Source organism: Cicer arietinum, chromosome 3 (genome assembly GCF_000331145.2).
Source record: "Cicer arietinum cultivar CDC Frontier isolate Library 1 chromosome 3, Cicar.CDCFrontier_v2.0, whole genome shotgun sequence".
Taxonomy (NCBI): Eukaryota; Viridiplantae; Streptophyta; class Magnoliopsida; order Fabales; family Fabaceae; genus Cicer; species Cicer arietinum.
Window position 1 is genome coordinate 61,406,907 of NC_021162.2, and position 20,616 is coordinate 61,427,522.

General features: G+C 32.5%; 1 protein-coding gene across 1 annotated transcript in view; it reads left to right on the plus strand.

Annotated features, from left to right (window-relative positions):
- The first annotated feature begins 11,353 nt into the window (after window positions 1-11,353).
- LOC101515741 (uncharacterized) overlaps window positions 11,354-20,616 on the plus strand; it is an 11,278-nt gene continuing 2,015 nt past the window's right edge. Inside the window, 19 exon segments of the mRNA XM_004492716.4 lie at window positions 11,354-11,733; window positions 12,097-12,204; window positions 12,768-12,916; window positions 13,905-13,986; window positions 14,159-14,574; window positions 14,962-15,394; window positions 15,477-15,700; window positions 15,989-16,184; window positions 16,322-16,464; window positions 16,762-16,936; window positions 17,077-17,130; window positions 17,476-17,655; window positions 18,675-18,787; window positions 18,961-19,137; window positions 19,831-19,888; window positions 20,029-20,088; window positions 20,175-20,216; window positions 20,325-20,452; window positions 20,539-20,616. The exon segment at window positions 20,539-20,616 is cut by the window's right edge and continues 1 nt beyond it. Of these exon segments, the coding sequence (XP_004492773.1) occupies window positions 11,587-11,733; window positions 12,097-12,204; window positions 12,768-12,916; window positions 13,905-13,986; window positions 14,159-14,574; window positions 14,962-15,394; window positions 15,477-15,700; window positions 15,989-16,184; window positions 16,322-16,464; window positions 16,762-16,936; window positions 17,077-17,130; window positions 17,476-17,655; window positions 18,675-18,787; window positions 18,961-19,137; window positions 19,831-19,888; window positions 20,029-20,088; window positions 20,175-20,216; window positions 20,325-20,452; window positions 20,539-20,616 (2,963 nt within the window). The 5' untranslated portion in view covers window positions 11,354-11,586.

Consider the following 20,616-nt stretch of genomic DNA (forward strand, 5'->3'; position numbering starts at 1 on the left):
TATCCATCAATAATTGGGTTGATTTTTTCTTTTTTTAATAGAAAATAATTGGATTGCTTGTTCTTTGACTCTTGATTTGGATCATGTAAAAGTGCATGATTCTTTTGGCGGTTCTCGTGATTTGATTAGTCTTTGTCTTAACCATAACGTTTTATCCCTTTGCTACTAGTGATTTTTAGCATTATTATGATGTGGACGTGTATTAATATCATTCTGTAAAGTTTTTTTTACAAGACTCGGACCTAACTAGTAAAAGAAAATGTTGGAATTGTGTTACGGGCCAAGACAATGAAGAAGCCCAACCAGTAAACCAAGAGGAAGTAATGAGAATTATACATAGATAATTGAATTTTGTACCCCCACAATTGAATTTGTACTCTTGGTTTGTAATTTTTATCTCTTAATTTATTAAAATATCCTTAAGTGAATAATAAAAACTAAAACAAATTCGAATATTTTGATCATATTTTCACATTCCAAAATTTCTAAAAAAGTAATTTTTTTTCTTCTGAATTTTCCTAACCAGAAATATAATCAAAGAAACAAGTCAAATCATAAAGAGTAAATGTCATGAATCAAGCAAGTTCAAACAAGTCTGAACATTCTCTAGCTTGACTGCTAAAAAATGTTGAACGATCTTGAGATATACAAAATGTCCAGATTGATTAGGAAAACATCCAGAATTATAAAAAACTAAACCTTCAGATTGATTATCAATCTCCAGGATGTTCAATACTAAGTCTCCAGATTGATCATCCATCTCGAGATTGATCATCCATCTCCAGAATTTTCAATAAACATTTTGCAGCAGTTCATCATCATTCTCCAAGCTGTTTTGACAGAATCAGAATTCCAGATCAAATCAATGGCATCAACAAATATATTTGAAGTATAAAAGATCATTAAACACAAGAAAAATCTTATCAAGAACGAAGAAATCAGTCCAATCAAACAAAACTAATAAATGTTCAAAGACTGAAATATTTTTAATTATATAAATTGATTTTTGGTCAAAACTGACAAAACATTACCAACAACTCTTTTTGTCCATCATTAAACGTCCTAAAAACCTATAAAAGGAAGACCAATGCTAAAGGAAAACGTAGAACTTCAAGTGCTACGAAAATCCATTACTTACTTACAATCATACTTGAATTTCTCTCACTCACATACATTGAATCAGTTCTGATTTTTTCTATTCTATTTCTAGAATCATTTTCGTGTATTTCTGTGTCAAAGAACCAGAACACAAACAACTGTTGAGCCTTCTCAAATTATGACAAAACATTTTAAATCATATCATTGTAAACTCAAGGCTATAGGCTATAGTGTGAAGTATAGTTTTAAGTAAGCTTGTAGGAAATCCTTTTATGATTAAAAGGTGAATTGTAAAATCATATCTAAAGATTGATAGGTGATTTAATTGAACTTCTTTCTGGGTGGAAATGATTTGATTTTGTAACAGATCAAGGTTGATCTAAAATATGGTGTGTCAAACCAAAATTGTTCTCCGTTTTAGTACTTAATGAAAATATCACAGTTGTGAGAACTGAACATAACCTGAGTTGATGAACTAGAATATATCCTTTTGTAGTGTCTCTTCCCTCATCTATTTACTTTCAATTTGTATGATTATCTAGTTAAATATATCAATTAAATTGTTGATTTTAACTAACAAATCACTCTCCGTTTTCTGTTTTCACAACCAAGATTAATCTTGAGTTATTTTCTTAAGTTTTTAAGAGAATATTTTCAATAAGAACCCCAACCCTAACCCCAACCCTAACCCTAACCCTAAACCCTAACCCTAACCCTAAACCCTAAACCCTAACCTTAACCCTAACCCTAACCCTAAACCCTAAACCCTAACCCTAAACCCTAATCCTAACCCTAAACCCTAACCTTAACCCTAACCCTAAACCCTAATCATAACCCTAACCCTAACCCTAACCCTAAACCCTAAACCCTAACCCTAACCCTAAACCTAAACCCTAACCCTAACCCTAAACCTAAACCCTAACCCTAACCCTAACCCTAAACCCTAACTCTAACCCTAACCCTAAACCCTAACTCCCTAAACCCTAAACCCTAACCCTAACCCTAAACCCTAAACCCTAACCCTAAACCCTAACCATAAACCCTAAACCCTAACCCTTAAACCCTAACCCCTAACCCTAAACCCTAATCCTAAACATTAACCTAAACCCTAACCCTAATCATAACCCTAACCCTAAACAAAAACCTAAACCCTAACCCCGAACCTTAAACCCAAAAACCTAAACCCTAACCCGAACCTTAAACCCAAAATTATAAACCCTAACCCTAAATACTCACTCTAAACCCTGAACACTAACCCTAAACCCCAAAATCTAAACCCTAACCTATACCTAAACCCTCATCCTAAACCCTAAATCCTATCCCAAACCCTAAACCCTAAATCCTACACCATAAACCCCATACCCTAACCTTGAACCATAACCTTAAACCCTAAACTACAAAGCTTAACACCTTAACCATTATCTAAACCTTAACAACCTAAACCCTAACACTTTAACCTTGACACCCTAACACCTCAACCCTAAAATCTAACCTTAACACCTTAAACACAAAACCCAAAAATCCTAAACACAAAACCACAAAACCCAAACACCCTAAACCTAAATCCTAACCCACTAAACCCTAACACCTTAACACCAAAACCATGAAATTTGAAACCCGAAACCCTAAATCTTAACAAAATTTTCACCCGAGGTTTATGTGTGTATTTCTTAAATGTTAAACCTTAAACCTTATCCTAACTCTAAACTGTAACTCTAACCCTAAATCCTAAACCCTAAACCATATCCTAACTTTAAACCCTAATTCTAACCATAAAACCCTAAACCCTAGGCTCTAACCCTCAACCCTGAACGATAACCTTAAACCCTAAATACTACACACTAACATCCTAAACCCTAACACCATAACACCCTAAATCTTAACTCCTTAACATATCAACCTTAAAACCCTAAATCTTAACCCCTCAAAACCCTAACCGCTTAAACCCAAACACCTTAAATGTTATCACCCTAAACAATAACACCCTATCACCCTAACCCTACCATCCAAAACCTTCTTTTAAGGATCACAAACGCAAAAGTTTCACAAGAGGTTTATGTGTATATCTCTTGAATGCTAAACCTTAGACCTTATCCTAACTCTAAACCCTAAAACCCTAAACCCAATACCCTAACCCTTAACCATAACCTTAAACCCTAAACTCCAAACCCTAACCACCTAAGCCATTAACTCCAAACCCTAACACCCTAACCATTTAAACCTTAACAACCTAAAACCTAACCTTAACACCCTAAACACAAAACCCAAAATCCTAAACACAAAACCCAAAATCCTAAACACAAAACCACGAAACCCAAACACCCTAAACCCCTAACCCTCATAAATCCTAACACCATAAAACCCTAACACCAAAACCACGAAACCATAAACCTTAAACCCTAACACCATCAAACCAAAAGCACTAACCCTAAACCTGACCATAACACCCTAACACCTTAACAACTTAACACCCTAGCCCAAAACCCTAATCGTAAACCCTAATACCCAAAAGTTTAACCCTAAACCCTAAATAATGCACACTAACATCCTAAACCATAACACCCTAAAACCTTAAATCCTAATACCCTAACATATCAACCTTATAACCCGAAATATTAACCCCCCGAAAACCTAAAACCTAACACCCTAACCCTTAACCCCTTAAACCCAAACACCCTAAATCCTATCAACCTAACCCTACAACCCTAAACCCTTAATCTTAAATCCTAAATCATAAAGCCTAAACCCACTAAAATCTAACACCCTAAACCCTGTTTTAAAGCATCACACACCCAAAACTTTCACATATGGTTTTGTATGTATCCCTTGAACACTAAACTCTAAACCCTATTCTAACTTTAAACCCTAATTCTAACCATAAAACCCTAAACCCTAGACCCTAACCCTCAACCCTGAACCATAACCTTAAACTTTAAACCCTAAATACTACACACTAAGATCCTAAACCCTAACGCCATAACACCCTTAAACCCTAAATCATAACTCCCTAAAATATCAACCTTAAAACCCTAAATCATAACCCCTCAAAACCCTAACTGCTTAAACCCAAACACCTTAAATCATATCACCCTAAACAATAACACCCTATCACCCTAACCCTACCACCCAAAACCTTATTTTAAAGGATCACACACACAAAATTTTCACAAGAGATTTATGTGTATATCTCTTGAATGCTAAACCTTAGACCTTATCCTAACTCAAAATCCTAAATCTTAAACTCTTAAACCCTAAACCCAATACCCTAACCATTAACCCTGAACCTTAACCTTAAACTCCAAACCCTAACCACCTAAGCCATAAACTCCAAACCCTAACACCTTAACCATCTAAACCTTAACAACCTAAACCCTAACATTCAACCCTAACATTCAACCCTAACACCCTAACACCTCAACCCTAAAACCAAATCTTAACACCCTAAACACAAAACCCAAAATACTAAACACAAAACCATGAAACCCAAACACCCTAAACCTTAATCCTACACCCTAATACCCTAACCCCTTAACACCATAACACCCTAAATCATAAACCCCAAAACCCTAAACCATAACCCTAAATCTTATACCATAACACCCTAAAATCTAAATCCTAAATCCTAACACTTCAACCCTAAAACCCTAAATCCTACCTCCCCCATTGAAAACCTAAAACCTAACACCCTAACCCCTTAAACCCTAACACACAAAACCCTATCGCCCTAAACCATAACACCCTATAAATCTAACCCTACTAAACCTAAACCCTAACACCCTAAATCCTAACACCCTAACACATAAATCCTAACACCTCAACTGTAAACCCTATTCCCACAAAATCTAACACCCTAAACCCCAAAACCCTTAAATTCTAAATCGTAACCATAACTCCCTAAACCCTAGCACTTGAACACCCTAAACCCTAACACCTCAACCCTAAATCCTAACCCCACAAAAACAAAACCATAACACCCTAAACCATAACACCATATCACCCTAAATCCTAAACTCTAGCACCCTAACACCTAAACCCTAAATTCTAACCCACCAAAACAAAACCCTAACACCTTAAATCCTAACCTGTTAAACCCTAACACCCTAAACCACAACACCCTATCACCATAATCCTACCACCTTATATCCTAAACCCTAAAACAATAAACCCTAACACCCTAACACCTAAACCGTTACATCCTAAACCTTGCTTCCTAAACCCCAATACCCTAAACCATAATACCATAGCATCCTAACCTTAACACTTATTTTGCCTTAACCATTTCTTATTATTTTTAATTGTTTTGGTTTTTTAAACTCTGACACCCTTAACCATAACACCCTATCACCCTAACCCTACCACCTTAAACCTTAAAACAAAAAACCCTAACACCCTAAACTGTACACCCTAACACCTTAAAGCCTAACACCTTAAACACTATTTTAAAGCATCACACACGTAAAATTTTCACATGAGGTTTATGTGTCTATCTCTTGAACACTAAACCCTACCACCCTAACCTTAACCCTAAATCCTAAAACCATTAACCATATACCCTAGCCCTAAAACCTAAACCCTAACACCCTAACCCCTTAAACCCTAAGAACCTAAACTCTAACACCTCAACCATAACACCCTAACAACTCAACCATAAAACCTAACCTTAACACCCTAAATCCAAAATCCTAAACCCTAAACCTAAAACCTTAACACCTTAAACCATAACAACCTAAACCTTAACCTTAATTGTAAACCCTAAACCCTAAACCCTAACCCTAAACTTTAAACCCTAACCCTAAATCCTGCTTTTTGAATCCTACACCATAACATCCTAAACACTAACACCCTAAACCCTAACACCTTAACAACTCGACCTTAAAACCCTAAATTCTAACCCATAAAACCAAACACCCTAAACCCTAACCCCTTAAGCCCTAACACCCTATCACCCAAACCCTACCACGCTAAACCCTAACACCCTAAACCGTACACCCTAAATCCTAACACCCTAACACCTAAGTCGTTACACCCTAAACCTTAACCTCCTAAACCCAACACCCTAAAACCTATCACGCTAAATCATAACACCATATCATCCTAACCCTAACACCCATTTCGCCTCAACCATTTGTTATTATATTAATTGTTTTGGTCTTTTTGCATTGAAAATTTTATTACCACCTCTTCTGATGTTGTGTGCTCCTACAAAAAATGCTTTGCTTCTCAATATTTACTTGTTCACATACTTCACTTCTTCGCCACTCTTCTCCTTTGTGCTATTCTTTAATTTTGTAGTTTTTTTCTTTGCACCTTTCTTCATACTTGTGCCCTGTTTTTTACCCATTCACTCCCACTCTTTTATTTCAAAAAAAGTGTGAGCTTAAAGGGTTAAACAATAAAACAATTAAATTGGATTGTGATAATTTAATCTAAGAAATATTTATTTAAATAATTTAATTAAAAGTTCCATTATGGCAGTAAAGCAGAAATGAGCACTATATATATAAACCTCAAGAGATACACTCATAAACCTCATGTGATAATTGGGCGTGCGCGATGCTTTAAAATAAGGTAGTTTTCCAATAGAGCACACATCCTCCACTTTCAATTGATTTTTTTACCATCACAAAGTTCGCTAACTAAGTCACCTATGTAATCACTTTGATGAAAAATGTTGTTGACATTGTTATTCTTACCTCCTAAACAATAAAACCTAACACCCTAACCCTAAACCAGAAATCCTAAATTCTAAACCCTAACACCCTAAAACTTAAACCCTAAACCCTGAAACCTAACACCCTAAACCCTTCTCCAAACCCTACACCCTAAAGCATAACCCCCCAACCCTAAAATCTTAAACCATAACCCCCTAAATCCTAACACCTTAAACCCTATCACCCTAAACCATAAAACATATCACCCTAACCCTAACACCCATTTCACCTCAACCATTTATTATTCTTTTAATTGTTTTTGTGGACTTTGGGTGCGTTCAAAATATATCTCTCACAACGTTGGAGTCTTCACGAGTCCAACTCCAACAAGGATACTTCTCAGCTTCAAGTAACTTCAACATATATTGCATATCAGTTCTGAGTCCTTTCAAATTCTTTCTTTATGTGGTTCGTCGCTTATAAATTTGAGTAATATTAGTCATGTTCTCCTTATACCGATCTTTCAAACATGACAAAATGTGTCTCGGTGCAATGTGATACTTTATCAGCTCGTCAACATGTTTATTATCTTCTTTTTTGAGCGTCCCACAAATGCATTATTCTCAAAAGTAGCCACAAACTCATGGTTGTGAAGTCTACACATTAAACTAATAATATATCCCTCACTATTCTTCAATAGCCTCGATCTAAGTTTAAACAGACAACCACACATTTTAGTTGAAGTCCATGAGTTACTTTTACTTGACTTATATTTTCTATCTCATCACTACCGAAAATTAATTTTGACTTTCTTCATCTCTTTCTGGTCTCTATGTCAAATCAAGTAATGATAACATCTACTCAATTTTGTCGCTCAATCTCTCTCGCCCATGATATGACAGCTTCTTGTGACTCAAAAATTTGATCAGCTGTGAATGCTTCAGTCAAATATATATAATAATGTGTTTTCCATTCCTACAAAAAAAAGTTTTAAATAAATCCATAATAAAAAAAAATTACGTATCCTAAATTTCAAATTTTGGAAATTCCGGTAGAAGAAAATTAACTCTCAAAAATTTCAAGGCATAAAATTTATGGTAGTATAAATAGTGTACTGGAAATTTTGTTGGTGAAATTTCCGGTACACAATTTATACTGCTAGAAATTGTGTCTTGAAATTTCCAAAACACAAATTACACTATCGAAAATTTTGAAAATACAATTTTCGATAGTGTTAATTTGTGTACCTGAATTTTTAGGGAAACAATTTAACTATGGAGGTACAAAATCCAATTTAACTAACTAAGACACGGGCCAAATAAAACAAGATGAGACCTAATTGGATAAAAGATTATGGATATTTGTTTTTGTAGCTTCTTCTTTTATCTCTTATGTTCTCATTAACCTCCAAAATACAATTTCAAATTGAATAATTTAGAGGTATATTTTTTGATAAAATACACATATGAATTGGCCAATATAAATAACATTGTATGGTAAGAAAATAAATTTTCTTAAAAAAAGATTACGAGCATCTTAGATGTAGAGAAGAAAATATTTGGTGTAGTTCAATTTTAAAAAAAGAAAAAAGAATTTGTAGTAATAAAAATTAATTAATTCGGTTTTGTTTGGTCTATGCAATATATTCTCATAAAATTTGAATTAAGTGATGAAGAATGAGTTGATTTGATTTGGTTTGGTTCAATTGAGTTGACAATTTTAAAATTTTAAGAAAACTTATTTTTAAAAATCTAAAATAATATCTTTTTTTAAACACTAGAGATTTTTTAGACTATCAAAATAATTAATAAGCTAAAATGAGAAAATAAGCTAAAATGAGAAAAGATGATTTAAAAAATATACAGATAAAATTTATTTTTTAAAATAATACTATTAATATTAATATAATGTGAAATAAAAAAATATATATAATTGTTTGTTTCAATTACTAAGTGATTGATTTTGAATTACATAATATGTTTCACAATAGCTTACGTTGTATACACAAACCATCAATATGTACTTCATTCAATCTTTCAATCTAAACAACAACATTAGTAATTTTAATGGTATAAAATACAATATTTCGTAAAAAACAAAATCTTAATTAACTTTACCTTATTAATACCTAAAAAAACTTTACCCTATTAAATGATATAATTCCTACATTATCCTTTAATTTAAAAATTATAATAAATTTTTATTACAATTATATTTCTAGTTGCATGAGACCTAATTGGATAAAAGATTATGGATATTTGTTTTTGTAGCTTCTTCTTTTATCTCTTATGTTCTCATTAACCTCCAAAATACAATTTCAAATTGAATAATTTAGAGGTATATTTTTTGATAAAATACACATATGAATTGGCCAATATAAATAACATTGTATGGTAAGAAAATAAATTTTCTTAAAAAAAGATTACGAGCATCTTAGATGTAGAGAAGAAAATATTTGGTGTAGTTCAATTTTAAAAAAAGAAAAAAGAATTTGTAGTAATAAAAATTAATTAATTCGGTTTTGTTTGGTCTATGCAATATATTCTCATAAAATTTGAATTAAGTGATGAAGAATGAGTTGATTTGATTTGGTTTGGTTCAATTGAGTTGACAATTTTAAAATTTTAAGAAAACTTATTTTTAAAAATCTAAAATAATATCTTTTTTTAAACACTAGAGATTTTTTAGACTATCAAAATAATTAATAAGCTAAAATGAGAAAATAAGCTAAAATGAGAAAAGATGATTTAAAAAATATACAGATAAAATTTATTTTTTAAAATAATACTATTAATATTAATATAATGTGAAATAAAAAAATATATATAATTGTTTGTTTCAATTACTAAGTGATTGATTTTGAATTACATAATATGTTTCACAATAGCTTACGTTGTATACACAAACCATCAATATGTACTTCATTCAATCTTTCAATCTAAACAACAACATTAGTAATTTTAATGGTATAAAATACAATATTTCGTAAAAAACAAAATCTTAATTAACTTTACCTTATTAATACCTAAAAAAACTTTACCCTATTAAATGATATAATTCCTACATTATCCTTTAATTTAAAAATTATAATAAATTTTTATTACAATTATATTTCTAGTTGCATCTAAAACTAAATTATATTAATTAATTATCTTTAAAAATGTAACAACATGATTAAAAAAATGTGTAAATATGACTTTGGTCCTTGTAAGTATAACTTTTTGATTTTAGTCCTGCAAGTTTTTTTTGTTTGAATTTAGTGTTTGTAAAGTTATAAATGAGCGGTGACAAATAGACGTGACACGTGGTTCTATAAAAGCACATCAATACATTATTTTTTATGATATATTAAAAATTAAAATATTTTATATTATTAATTAATAAATTTATTTAATAATTATTGTTTTTGTATAAAAAAAAATATAAATAGATATAAAATGAGACATTTAAAGAGTTTTGAAAAACTCGTATTTTTTTATGTGATTAAACCATAGAAACTCTTATCATTTTGACTTTATCCATTAGAGTTTCTCTACTTTCATTTCCTTGTCAAAGACACAATTGACTTAAAAAATATATCTTATAGTTGAAGTCTTACAAGAATTCTTGATAGATAAATGATGCTCTTAGTACCAACCCTCTACATATGTGACTTAAAAACTTTGTTCTGCCCCTCACTTCAGCAGTATAATTCGCGTTCACCTTCTACCACATTTACGTGGTAAGAGAATGAAAATAGATAGATTTTAATGGATAAAGTCAAGAAGAGAAAAGTTCTAAAAACGCTTTAACTCCTCATTTAGTTTCTATTTATTTATTTATAAAATAACATTAATTATTGAATAATAAATAAATAAATTTATTAATAATGATATAAAATATTTTAATTTTTAATATATCTTAAAAGATGATTAGTTAATGTGTATTTATAGTGTCACATACTACGACGGTTATATACTAAATTCAAATAATTTTTTTTGAAATATTAAAATAAAAAATAATATATTTAAATAATATATTTAATGGAAGAAACACATATTTAAACCTTAAAAAACATAAAACACCATTTTCTTATATTATAAATTTAGTGTGAGTTGGTGAATTAATATAAAAGTTGACAAAACAAAAATTTAAAGCGGTTCAATATCTATGTATTGATTTTTATAAATATTTCTCATTTTTATTTTATACATTTTGTTCAAACTGAATTAATTTGATGCGACAATTTATTATCTAAAATAGTATTAACTTCTAATATCATACAACATATTTATTTCTTTATAATATCAATATATTTTAAATTAAAAATTTATAAATATGTGAGTTTCGTCAATTGCTATATTATAAAAAAAATATTTTATTAGTACATTACAATATTCATATGGAAAATTTTAAAAATGTTTTTAATAATTGAATGTTTCTTACATTCGTTTTATCAATAGTAAAAATAAATCAATCCTAAAAAAATTCAAAACTTATATTCAATGTAACACATCCATATTGTGTTTTAAGAAAAAGATTTTGCACCATCGATTTATTTTCACAGTTGTCATAATAAAATTAATTATACATAAAAAATAATTAATTTATTTGATAAACGAAAAATTTGTTTTAATTTCCAGTGTTGATGTTGTTGGGTTGGGGCCTTGTAGACTAGTTGAACTTGGTTCTTCCCAATTTCCAATTCCCAATTCCAAATCCAAATCCAAATCGCAGATCAAACCTCAAACAAACATTTCCATCAATCTCTCGAATTCTCCTGCAGATTTTAGATCTATGATCAATTACAGTAATAATCTCAAACGAATCTGAGAAGAAAAAGAAGAAGACGAAGAAGATGTATATGACATATGGATGGCCTCAGGTCATCCCTTTGGAGCAGGGATTGTGTCCTTCTGCACAAAATATTGTTTATTTCAAACTCATCAATCGTTTGTTTCTTGTTGTTTCTCCCACTCACTTTGAACTATGGAGCTCTTCACAGGTACTTGAATTGGATCCGTTCTTTTTTTCAATTTTGTATTTAAATTTATGTTTTTAGGACAATTTTGAAATGGGTTTTCATTTAGGTGAGTTAATATGATGTGGGCATAGGGAATTTTGTGTATATATAAATGCATATTAATTATTTTGGAAAATATATGAACTTGATTTTGATGAGTAGAGTTTCTGTAATGTGGGATTTTGGAGTTTGGAATTGAATTTGTTTGTAATGGGTTTTTATTATTTATTTATTTAAGATTTTTGGGGAAAATGTTGAAGTGCGTTTCATGGGGGTGAATTGATGTAATGTGGCTATGGTTTGGGCTTAACAGTGTTTTTTTTATTTTTCTGTTGGTTCATTCAGCATAGAGTGAGATTGGGGAAGTACAAGAGAGATTCAGTTTCGTTGCAGAGAGAAGGAGAAAACTTGCAGGCTGTGTGGAGTCCTGATACAAAATTAATTGCTATTCTTGTAAGTGTGCTGATGTTTGATTAACAATGTGGTTTATCATATGGAAAAGAAAACCAACTTCTATGTATTCCAATTTCCAACTCTTTCCGTAACATCTTTAATATGCTTGTGAATTTGTACGCATGTATGATTGCCTGCTTTTTGGTGTAAAAAAAAAATGGAATGTCAGTTATGATCATTGGAAGCTGCAAATGAAATGCTATATCACTCATGTTTGCAAGCTAGCACTCAAATTGTGTGATTGTCAGTGATCTATGTTCTCAAATAAAAGATGTACCATACCCCATTCAAATTATATTTAGATATTTTTTTGATTCAAATTAGCTTTCTTGTGTGCACATTCAGGACTGTTGAAACTTGTTACTTCAATATTTTTTAGCTTTACCCCAATATTTGTTTATTCTGTTTATATCATACTATTTATAAGATATTCTATTCTACCTTCAATTTCATTTCGGGCCTTTATTTTGTTCATGCTTCAATTAACACATTTCTTGAAGTTAATGCTGTGTTTTAAGTATCTTGTTTCATATTCCTAATTCATCTGTATTTTCTATTTGCAGACATCTTCTTTCTATCTTCACATTTTCAAGGTCCAATTCTTGGATAAAAAAATACACATTGGTGGGAAACAACCTTCTAATTTGTGCCTAGCCACTATATCTCTTCTTCTCACAGAGCAAGTTCCTTTTGCAGTAAAGGATTTGTCAGTGTAGGTTTCCTTCTATTATTGGTTTTATAACTTCCTTCGTCTATGCGAATTAGTGCAATCTAACAAAACTACTATTGGTAGGGATAGTGGATGTGAATCGAAGTTCTATAGTGGAATACAATTTTAAGTATGGTATACACGAGATAAATACATTCTCCATTTGATGAAAGATATATAGATCTCTATTGTAAGTATGGTATACACGAGATAAACTACTATTGTAAGTATGGTATACACGAGATAAATACATTCTCCATTTGATGAAAGATATATAGATCTCTTGGTTACTGTCATGAATCAACCATTCTAGCTTTAGATAAAGATACATGAATGTTTTTATGTTATATATCTGCAACATATGTTCCTCACACAAAAGTCTTCCGAGCTCAAAGCGTGGACAATGCATAGACCTGCCTACCTTGCGCACTGAAATGCAACTAATTATAGGACTGTGGGTGGAAAGGCTTGAACTTTGATAAAATGTTATGAATCAACTACCCTAAAACTTAAACTGTAAAACACAACTTATTTTATAACTCTTAAATATTTTCATAAAATTTGGTTCCACCGTGCTACTTACTTCCAAGATTGCTGATGAGTAGGAAATGCAAAGATAAGTAGAAGAGTTTGCTATTTTATAAATCAAAAGTCGAAGAAATATTATCTAAGCTCCAAAGATTATGTTCCTTAAAAGAATTCTGCATCCATTTGGTTATGTGCCAAGGTTTTACAATGTATTGTAGGCATTTATCATAATATGGGACATTAGTTATTATTATGACAATTGAGTCTCAACATCATTTCTTTTAACCCATTGGCATTATCAAAAGTGATATGAATATGATATGTTGAATTCATCATACCATAATTCCTCAATACTTCGTGAAAAGTATCAAATTTTTGTGCTTCACTCTGTGTATATTAGTCAAAAGTTGAAGCCATTTTCTGTCTGATCGTGACACTACTCTTTACATAACTGTTTTGCCAGGAGTAATATTGTTAGTGATAACAAACATATGCTGCTTGGACTTTCTGATGGAACTTTGTACAGTATGTCTTGGAAGGGGGAGGTAATTTAAACATAGAACAATTAACAGTTTTGGACATTTCATCCTAATTTAACTTATTATATTATGCGGTCAATTGGTCACTGATATACAGAATATTCAACTGCGATTTAAATCATTCTTTTTTGTTTTGATGTATAACAATATTACTATCATTTTATGATCTCCTACACAGTTCTATGGAGCTTTTGAATTTGATCCATATCCTCCTGCTAGCTTTGACGATTCTCAATTACCAAATTCTTTAGAGAATGGTCTTTCTCCTAAAGGCCTTCCGAAGATTCCTATGCCCAATCACTTTATTGGAAGAAATTCTGAAATCAAACAGTTGGAACTTTGCCTTTCATTGAGGTTGCTATTTGTCTTGTATTCTGATGGGCAAATTGTCTCATGTTCCGTTAGTAAGAAAGGTTTAAAGCAAGTTGACTGTATTAAAGCAGAAAAGAGGTTAGCTTGTGGGGATGCTGTATGTGCTTCAGTAGCTCTTGACCAGGAAATTCTTGCTGTTGGTACCAGAAGAGGAGTAGTGGAATTGTATGATTTGGCAGAATCATCATTGCTTATACGCACGGTTTCTTTGTATGACTGGGGGTAAGTTTTAATAAATATGCATCTAGGGAATTGGTGACAAATTGAAGATTTTTATGATTTACTATTCCAAGCACGATGCTGAAATTCTCCAGCAGATTGTGTCGATATTTGCCTTAATGTTGTGTCACCTGTTCTTCAATCTCAAGTTCTCAATGTTGTCTCCTTTATATTTATTTTTTTTTTTGTTTTTTAAGTCTTTCATCGCATCATCCATCCTAATAAATTTACATTTCTCTTCTGTCTAGTGAATCCATGCAATTTCAGTGTCAGAAGTGACTGTAGTCATAATTTTCTCCATCTTATCAGTATGCTGGGACTTATGTTCAATGTTATGTAGATGGACTTTGGTTCTATGTCATGAAGTAAGCTACTATGATTTTTTTGCAGATATTCAATGGATGACACTGGCCCTGTTAGTTGCATTTCATGGACACCTGACAATTCTGCTTTTGCAGTTGGGTGGAAGTTAAGGGGGCTTACAGTTTGGTCTGTTTCTGGGTGTCGGCTGATGTCGACAATCCGTCAAATAGGTTTAAGTTCTGTATCTTCTCCAATTGCTAAGCCAAACCATGATTGTAAGTACGAGCCATTGATGGGTGGTACCTCACTAATGCAGTGGGATGAACATGGATATAGACTTTATGCTATTGAGGAGAGATCTTCAGAGAGAATTCTTTCATTCTCTTTTGGAAAATGCTGTCTCAGCAGAGGTGTTTCTGGCACTGCATACATCCGGCAAGTGATTTATGGGGAAGACCGGTTGCTCATCGTGCAGTCAGAAGAAATTGACGAGCTTAAAATGCTGCATCTTAAGCTTCCAGTTATGTGTTTGATTTTCAAACTTTGAAACATGTAATCTTAAATGGATGAACATCACTTCTAAAGTTTAAAATTTTGCACAGGTTTCTTATATTTCTCAAAACTGGCCTATTCAACATGTGGCAGCTAGTCAGGATGGAATGTACTTAGCGGTTGCTGGTCTTCATGGTTTGATATTGTATGATATACGGCTGAAAAGATGGAGAGTATTTGGAGATGTTACCCAAGAACAAAAGATTCAGTGTAAGGGCTTGCTATGGCTGGGAAAGATTGTCGTTGTCTGCAACTATATTGATTCTTCCAACACGTGAGATACTTTTATTTGCTTACATATTTCATGTGGTTGGTACTTGCAAATTTCAGTGTTTATCAAACATATTTTTAGCCAATTGCTGTTTAACTGTGTACATGCCTGGAAAAGCCTGAATTTAAAAGCTGTTCAGTTTTTTTACCCCACTTAATTTGTTTTTGAAGTCTAGGTCTGATTCAACCCAACAAAACTATAGTTTTTGTTACATTAACTGTAGCATTATGCAACATACGAAACATTTTATTCTACATCCAATGGTCTCTTAGGTCTCCTTATTTATCTCAGATATGAATTGCTCTTTTACCCAAGATATCACCTTGATCAAAGCTCATTGCTGTGTCGAAAACCATTGCTTGCGAAACCAATGGTGATGGATGTGTACCAAGATTATATACTGGTTACGTATAGACCATTTGATGTCCATATATTCCATGTGAAGTTATTTGGTGAACTAACTCCTTCAGGAAATCCAGATTTACAGGTAAATGCACACTTATAAAATTCTTTTGCTCTCTCTTTTGTTTTCAATGATACTCTTATTCGATATGCTCCCCCCCCGAAATTTCTTCTATAAAACCTTGTTTGTTATACATTTTTAAGTGATAACATGACAAACAGCTTTCTGCAGTACGAGAACTTTCAATTATGACTGCCAAGAGCCATCCTGCAGCAATGCGATTTATCCCTGATCAAATCCCAAGAGAACCTATTTCAACAAATTATATTTCATCATCAGATTCATTAACCGGAGAGCCAGCAAGGTAATGTTCTTTTTGAACAACATGTAATCCCTTTCTCCAGTTTATTCTGCTACTTCTCTAATTGAAGTGATCCAAGGTAAAACGTCACAATCTGTAAAGTCAGAATCCATTATTAATGTCATGCTAATTTAAAATCATATATCTTGTTGAACTGCATCCGAGTTCCGGGTTTGTTGTGTGGAGATAATAATTGATATGCTTGCCTAAACTTGGTTGCTTTTGTTGCTGCTATTGTAGCCTTTTTTCATATTAATAATTCACCCTCAAGAAAATTGATTTGAAAATTATTTGTTCTAGATGTTTGATATTGAGGTCAAATGGGGAGCTTTCTCTACTTGATTTAGATGATGGGCGGGAAAGAAATCTTACTGATTCAGTTGAGCTTTTTTGGGTCACCTGTGGCCAGTCTGAAGATAAAACAAATTTGATTGAGGAAGTTTCGTGGTTAGATTATGGTCACCGGGGCATGCAGGTAATTAGCTGTTAATGTATTTCTTATTCCCTGTATGTACATCCTTAAATTTCATTAGGTTAAATGACTTCTGGTCCACCCTCCAGTGTATTTTCTTTTTACATCTCTGATAGTTTTTACATCGAAGTTCGTTGTTGCAGGTTTGGTATCCATCTCCAGGTCCAAATTCTTTTAAGCAGGAGGATTTCTTGCAGGTCTGGATATTTATTTCCTAATGTTGTAGGCTATTGGACATAACACGACTTATTTTCTAGTTCATTTTTAAAAAAATTTCTATCCTGAACAGTAGATTTTGTAATTCATTCCCTCAACACATTTTTGCTTATATTATTATAAAGATTCACGTGCAACTTTAGGTCCTTATATTGTTGATTGGCTTCATATTGCATCATCTTACTTTTATCTGCTAGTGCTAGGTATATGAAAGTTGTCAAAAAAAAAGAATATTTTAGGCTATTTGAAGCAACTTCAATAAATTCAGTCATTCCTTTATTCTGGAATTAGTTAATTTACTGATTTGATCCTTAATTGATTTTTAGTTGGATCCAGAGCTGGAATTCGATCGTGAAGTATACCCTCTGGGACTTCTTCCAAATGCTGGTGTTGTTGTTGGTGTTTCCCAGAGAATGTCATTTCCCTCAAGTGCAGAATTCCCATGTTTTGAGCCATCTCCTCAAGCACAAACTATACTGCACTGCCTGCTCCGCCATCTGCTTCAGGTATTACATTAGAATTGCTTGAATTCTTAATCCATATTTTATTTCTGAAACATTGTTGATCTTTTTGATTGCTTTTACATTTAATGCTTAAAAAGGATAACTTATCAGTGTGGTGATAGAAACCAGAATTTACAGAATGAAAATGGAATTCTAGTGAATGAAAGTGATGAGCAGCAAGCTCTACAATGGTGAAATCAGCAAGAAAAAGAAAACAACCAGAGTTCCAAGAACTCCTACCAGAGCATAATCTGCTCCTAATCTAGAGAGAGACTCTCCTAACTGCCTAACAATATCTTTCTCAATCCCTTTTCTAACTACCCTTCCCTCTCTTTTATAATAGAAATCTGTAACAGAATTCTATAAAGTCAGTGAATATACTAACTAACTTATTCTCTAATCAACCTATCTATTGGGCCAAGGCCCAATATCTAGTGTCCTATCATGTGGCATATATGCTCTATACTGTCCCATAGATTTCATATATGCAGCATACTCGTCCCAAATGTATTAAACCAATAGAAAGAAGTGTCAGGTATCTTGAACTTGCAAGGGTTAGGGAAATTTGAAAATTCATGTGCATTGACATAACAAGTATCTATAAATGAATGATATTTCATTGTTATGATGATCTTTGAGGAGTTGATGAGTGTAGTTGATTTTTTTTTTGTCATACAATGAATAAGGAGTGATCTTTTATTGAATTCGTCAAAGTTTTTGATAAGGAAGAATTGAACATTATTACAGAGGATGTGTGAAATGAAAGTCCTTGTGCTCATACCAGATGAAACATATTAACGTCTTTTATATTTCCGATGAGAATTGTTCATTCTTTGACTACATGCTCTTCTCTTATTTTTTTTGTTATGTTGTATACATAGTGAGACCGGGGGCACGGTAATGTTGGGTTACAGTTGCGGGATACTTTGTGCCATGTTGTATGTGTGTTTTCAATTTAGCTTTCCTAAACCCTAAATGGGATACCCTGTGTGATTATTTCCTGTTATTTACGTGTCTGCCAGAGGGACAAAATTGAGGAAGCTTTAAGGCTGGCAGAGCTATCGGCAGAAAAGCCTCATTTTTCACATTGTCTAGAGTGGCTTCTTTTTACAGTATTTGAAGCAGATATATCCAGGTACTTCAATTTGGAAACGTTATTAGTTTCACATGAATGTAGAAAGGGTAGCTGTCTATAGTTTCTCGCTATTTTCCTTTGCTTGAGAATGAGTGTAGAAATTTCTTGTTACAAAACTTAGTTGCCAATTTATTTTTGTCTTGATTGGTTAATTTTCATGCCAACTATTCCAGGCCAAATGTAAACAAGAACCAGATCTCAGTTCTAAAACATGCAAAGACTCTTTTGGAGAAGACCTGTGATCTTATCCGAAATTTTCCAGAGTACCTAGATGTTGTTGTTAGTGTCGCAAGAAAAACAGATGGTCGTCATTGGGCAGATTTGTTCTCTGCTGCTGGAAGATCAACAGAGTATGTCTTTCGAACATTTATTCTTTTCATTTTGATACCATCAATGCTTAATATTGGAACTGGAAATGTACTCAAATATTTCAAAATATGGAAGCATGTAGAACATAATGAAAACACAAATTTTGACATAGTTGGCATGACGTGCATTTGGAGAGCTATTATTAACTTGGAATAATCCATAATGGGTGAACTTCGTAATACCATCTGGCATTTGTGCTAGATGCCATTTTTGTGTGGCTTTTCAAGAATATCACAATAATGTTGTAACATTTCATTTTTAAATTTCTACCTTATGTGCAATTAAATGCTTCATTTTATTGTCCATGCTCTTGCATGTTAGGTAGCATGAATGGACAAATCGAAATGTTAGTGAAACAAGACGAAAAGACAAATTTGATATGTATTATAATTGAGAATTTTTATTGTTTTTCAATTTTTTTCGTTGTTCTGCTTTAAGACTTTGCCTAAAGAAACAAAGAAAAGAATCATACAAAGTTTTATATTTTTTTTATATATATAATTAAAATTTTTTTTTAACTTTTATTGTGAACATGATTGCTATGCTGTTTTCCCCCTGCAAAGTCATCTGAGTTTTGTTGCCTTTTTGGCTTGCTAACACTTAATACAAATTATATTGTTTTTCGCATTCCTGAATTTGAATTTGTGAATGATTAATTTTTGGCTTCTATGTAGACTGTTTGAGGAATGTTTTCAACGTAGATGGTACCGCACCGCAGCTTGCTATATACTTGTAAGGATCACTTGCCTTTCTGAATAGGTTTCTTTATTTGTAGAAAGTAAAAAGATTATCATTCAGAATGCAAACTAGTGGTGCGAATCTATATATGGATATACTCACTGATCAAGTTCATTTCATCTCAAATGTAACAGGTAATTGCTAAACTCGAGGGTCCTGCTGTGAGTCAGTACTGTGCTTTACGGTTATTACAGGTTTGGGCTTCACTGCTTCAATCATTTTATTTTCCTTATTTTAAGCTCAAGTCACATCAATGATGTGTATTATCAAACTTATGTAGGCAACACTTGACGAATCTCTGTATGAGCTTGCTGGAGAGCTGGTATTGTCTTGAAACACTACCAGATTATTCACTTTATCTGGTCCACTAATATATCTTAATACAAGAGATCATGACCTTTTACATAAATATTTTGTTTTGGGTTCTCAGGTGAGGTTCTTGCTAAGATCTGGTAGGGAATATGACCAAGCATCAGCCGATTCGGATAAATTGTCTCCCAGATTTTTAGGCTATTTTCTTTTTCGTTCTACTGAGCGAAAGCAAGCATTGGATAAAAGGTTTGTGTACACTTCAGTGATTTTCTTGTTTTTGTCCCACCATCAAAGTTACCAATTATACCAACAAGTAATTTTCTTTGGAGCAGCACCTCATTCAAGGAGCAAAGTCCTCATGTCACCTCAGTTAAGAATATTTTAGAAAACCATGCTAGTTACTTGATGGC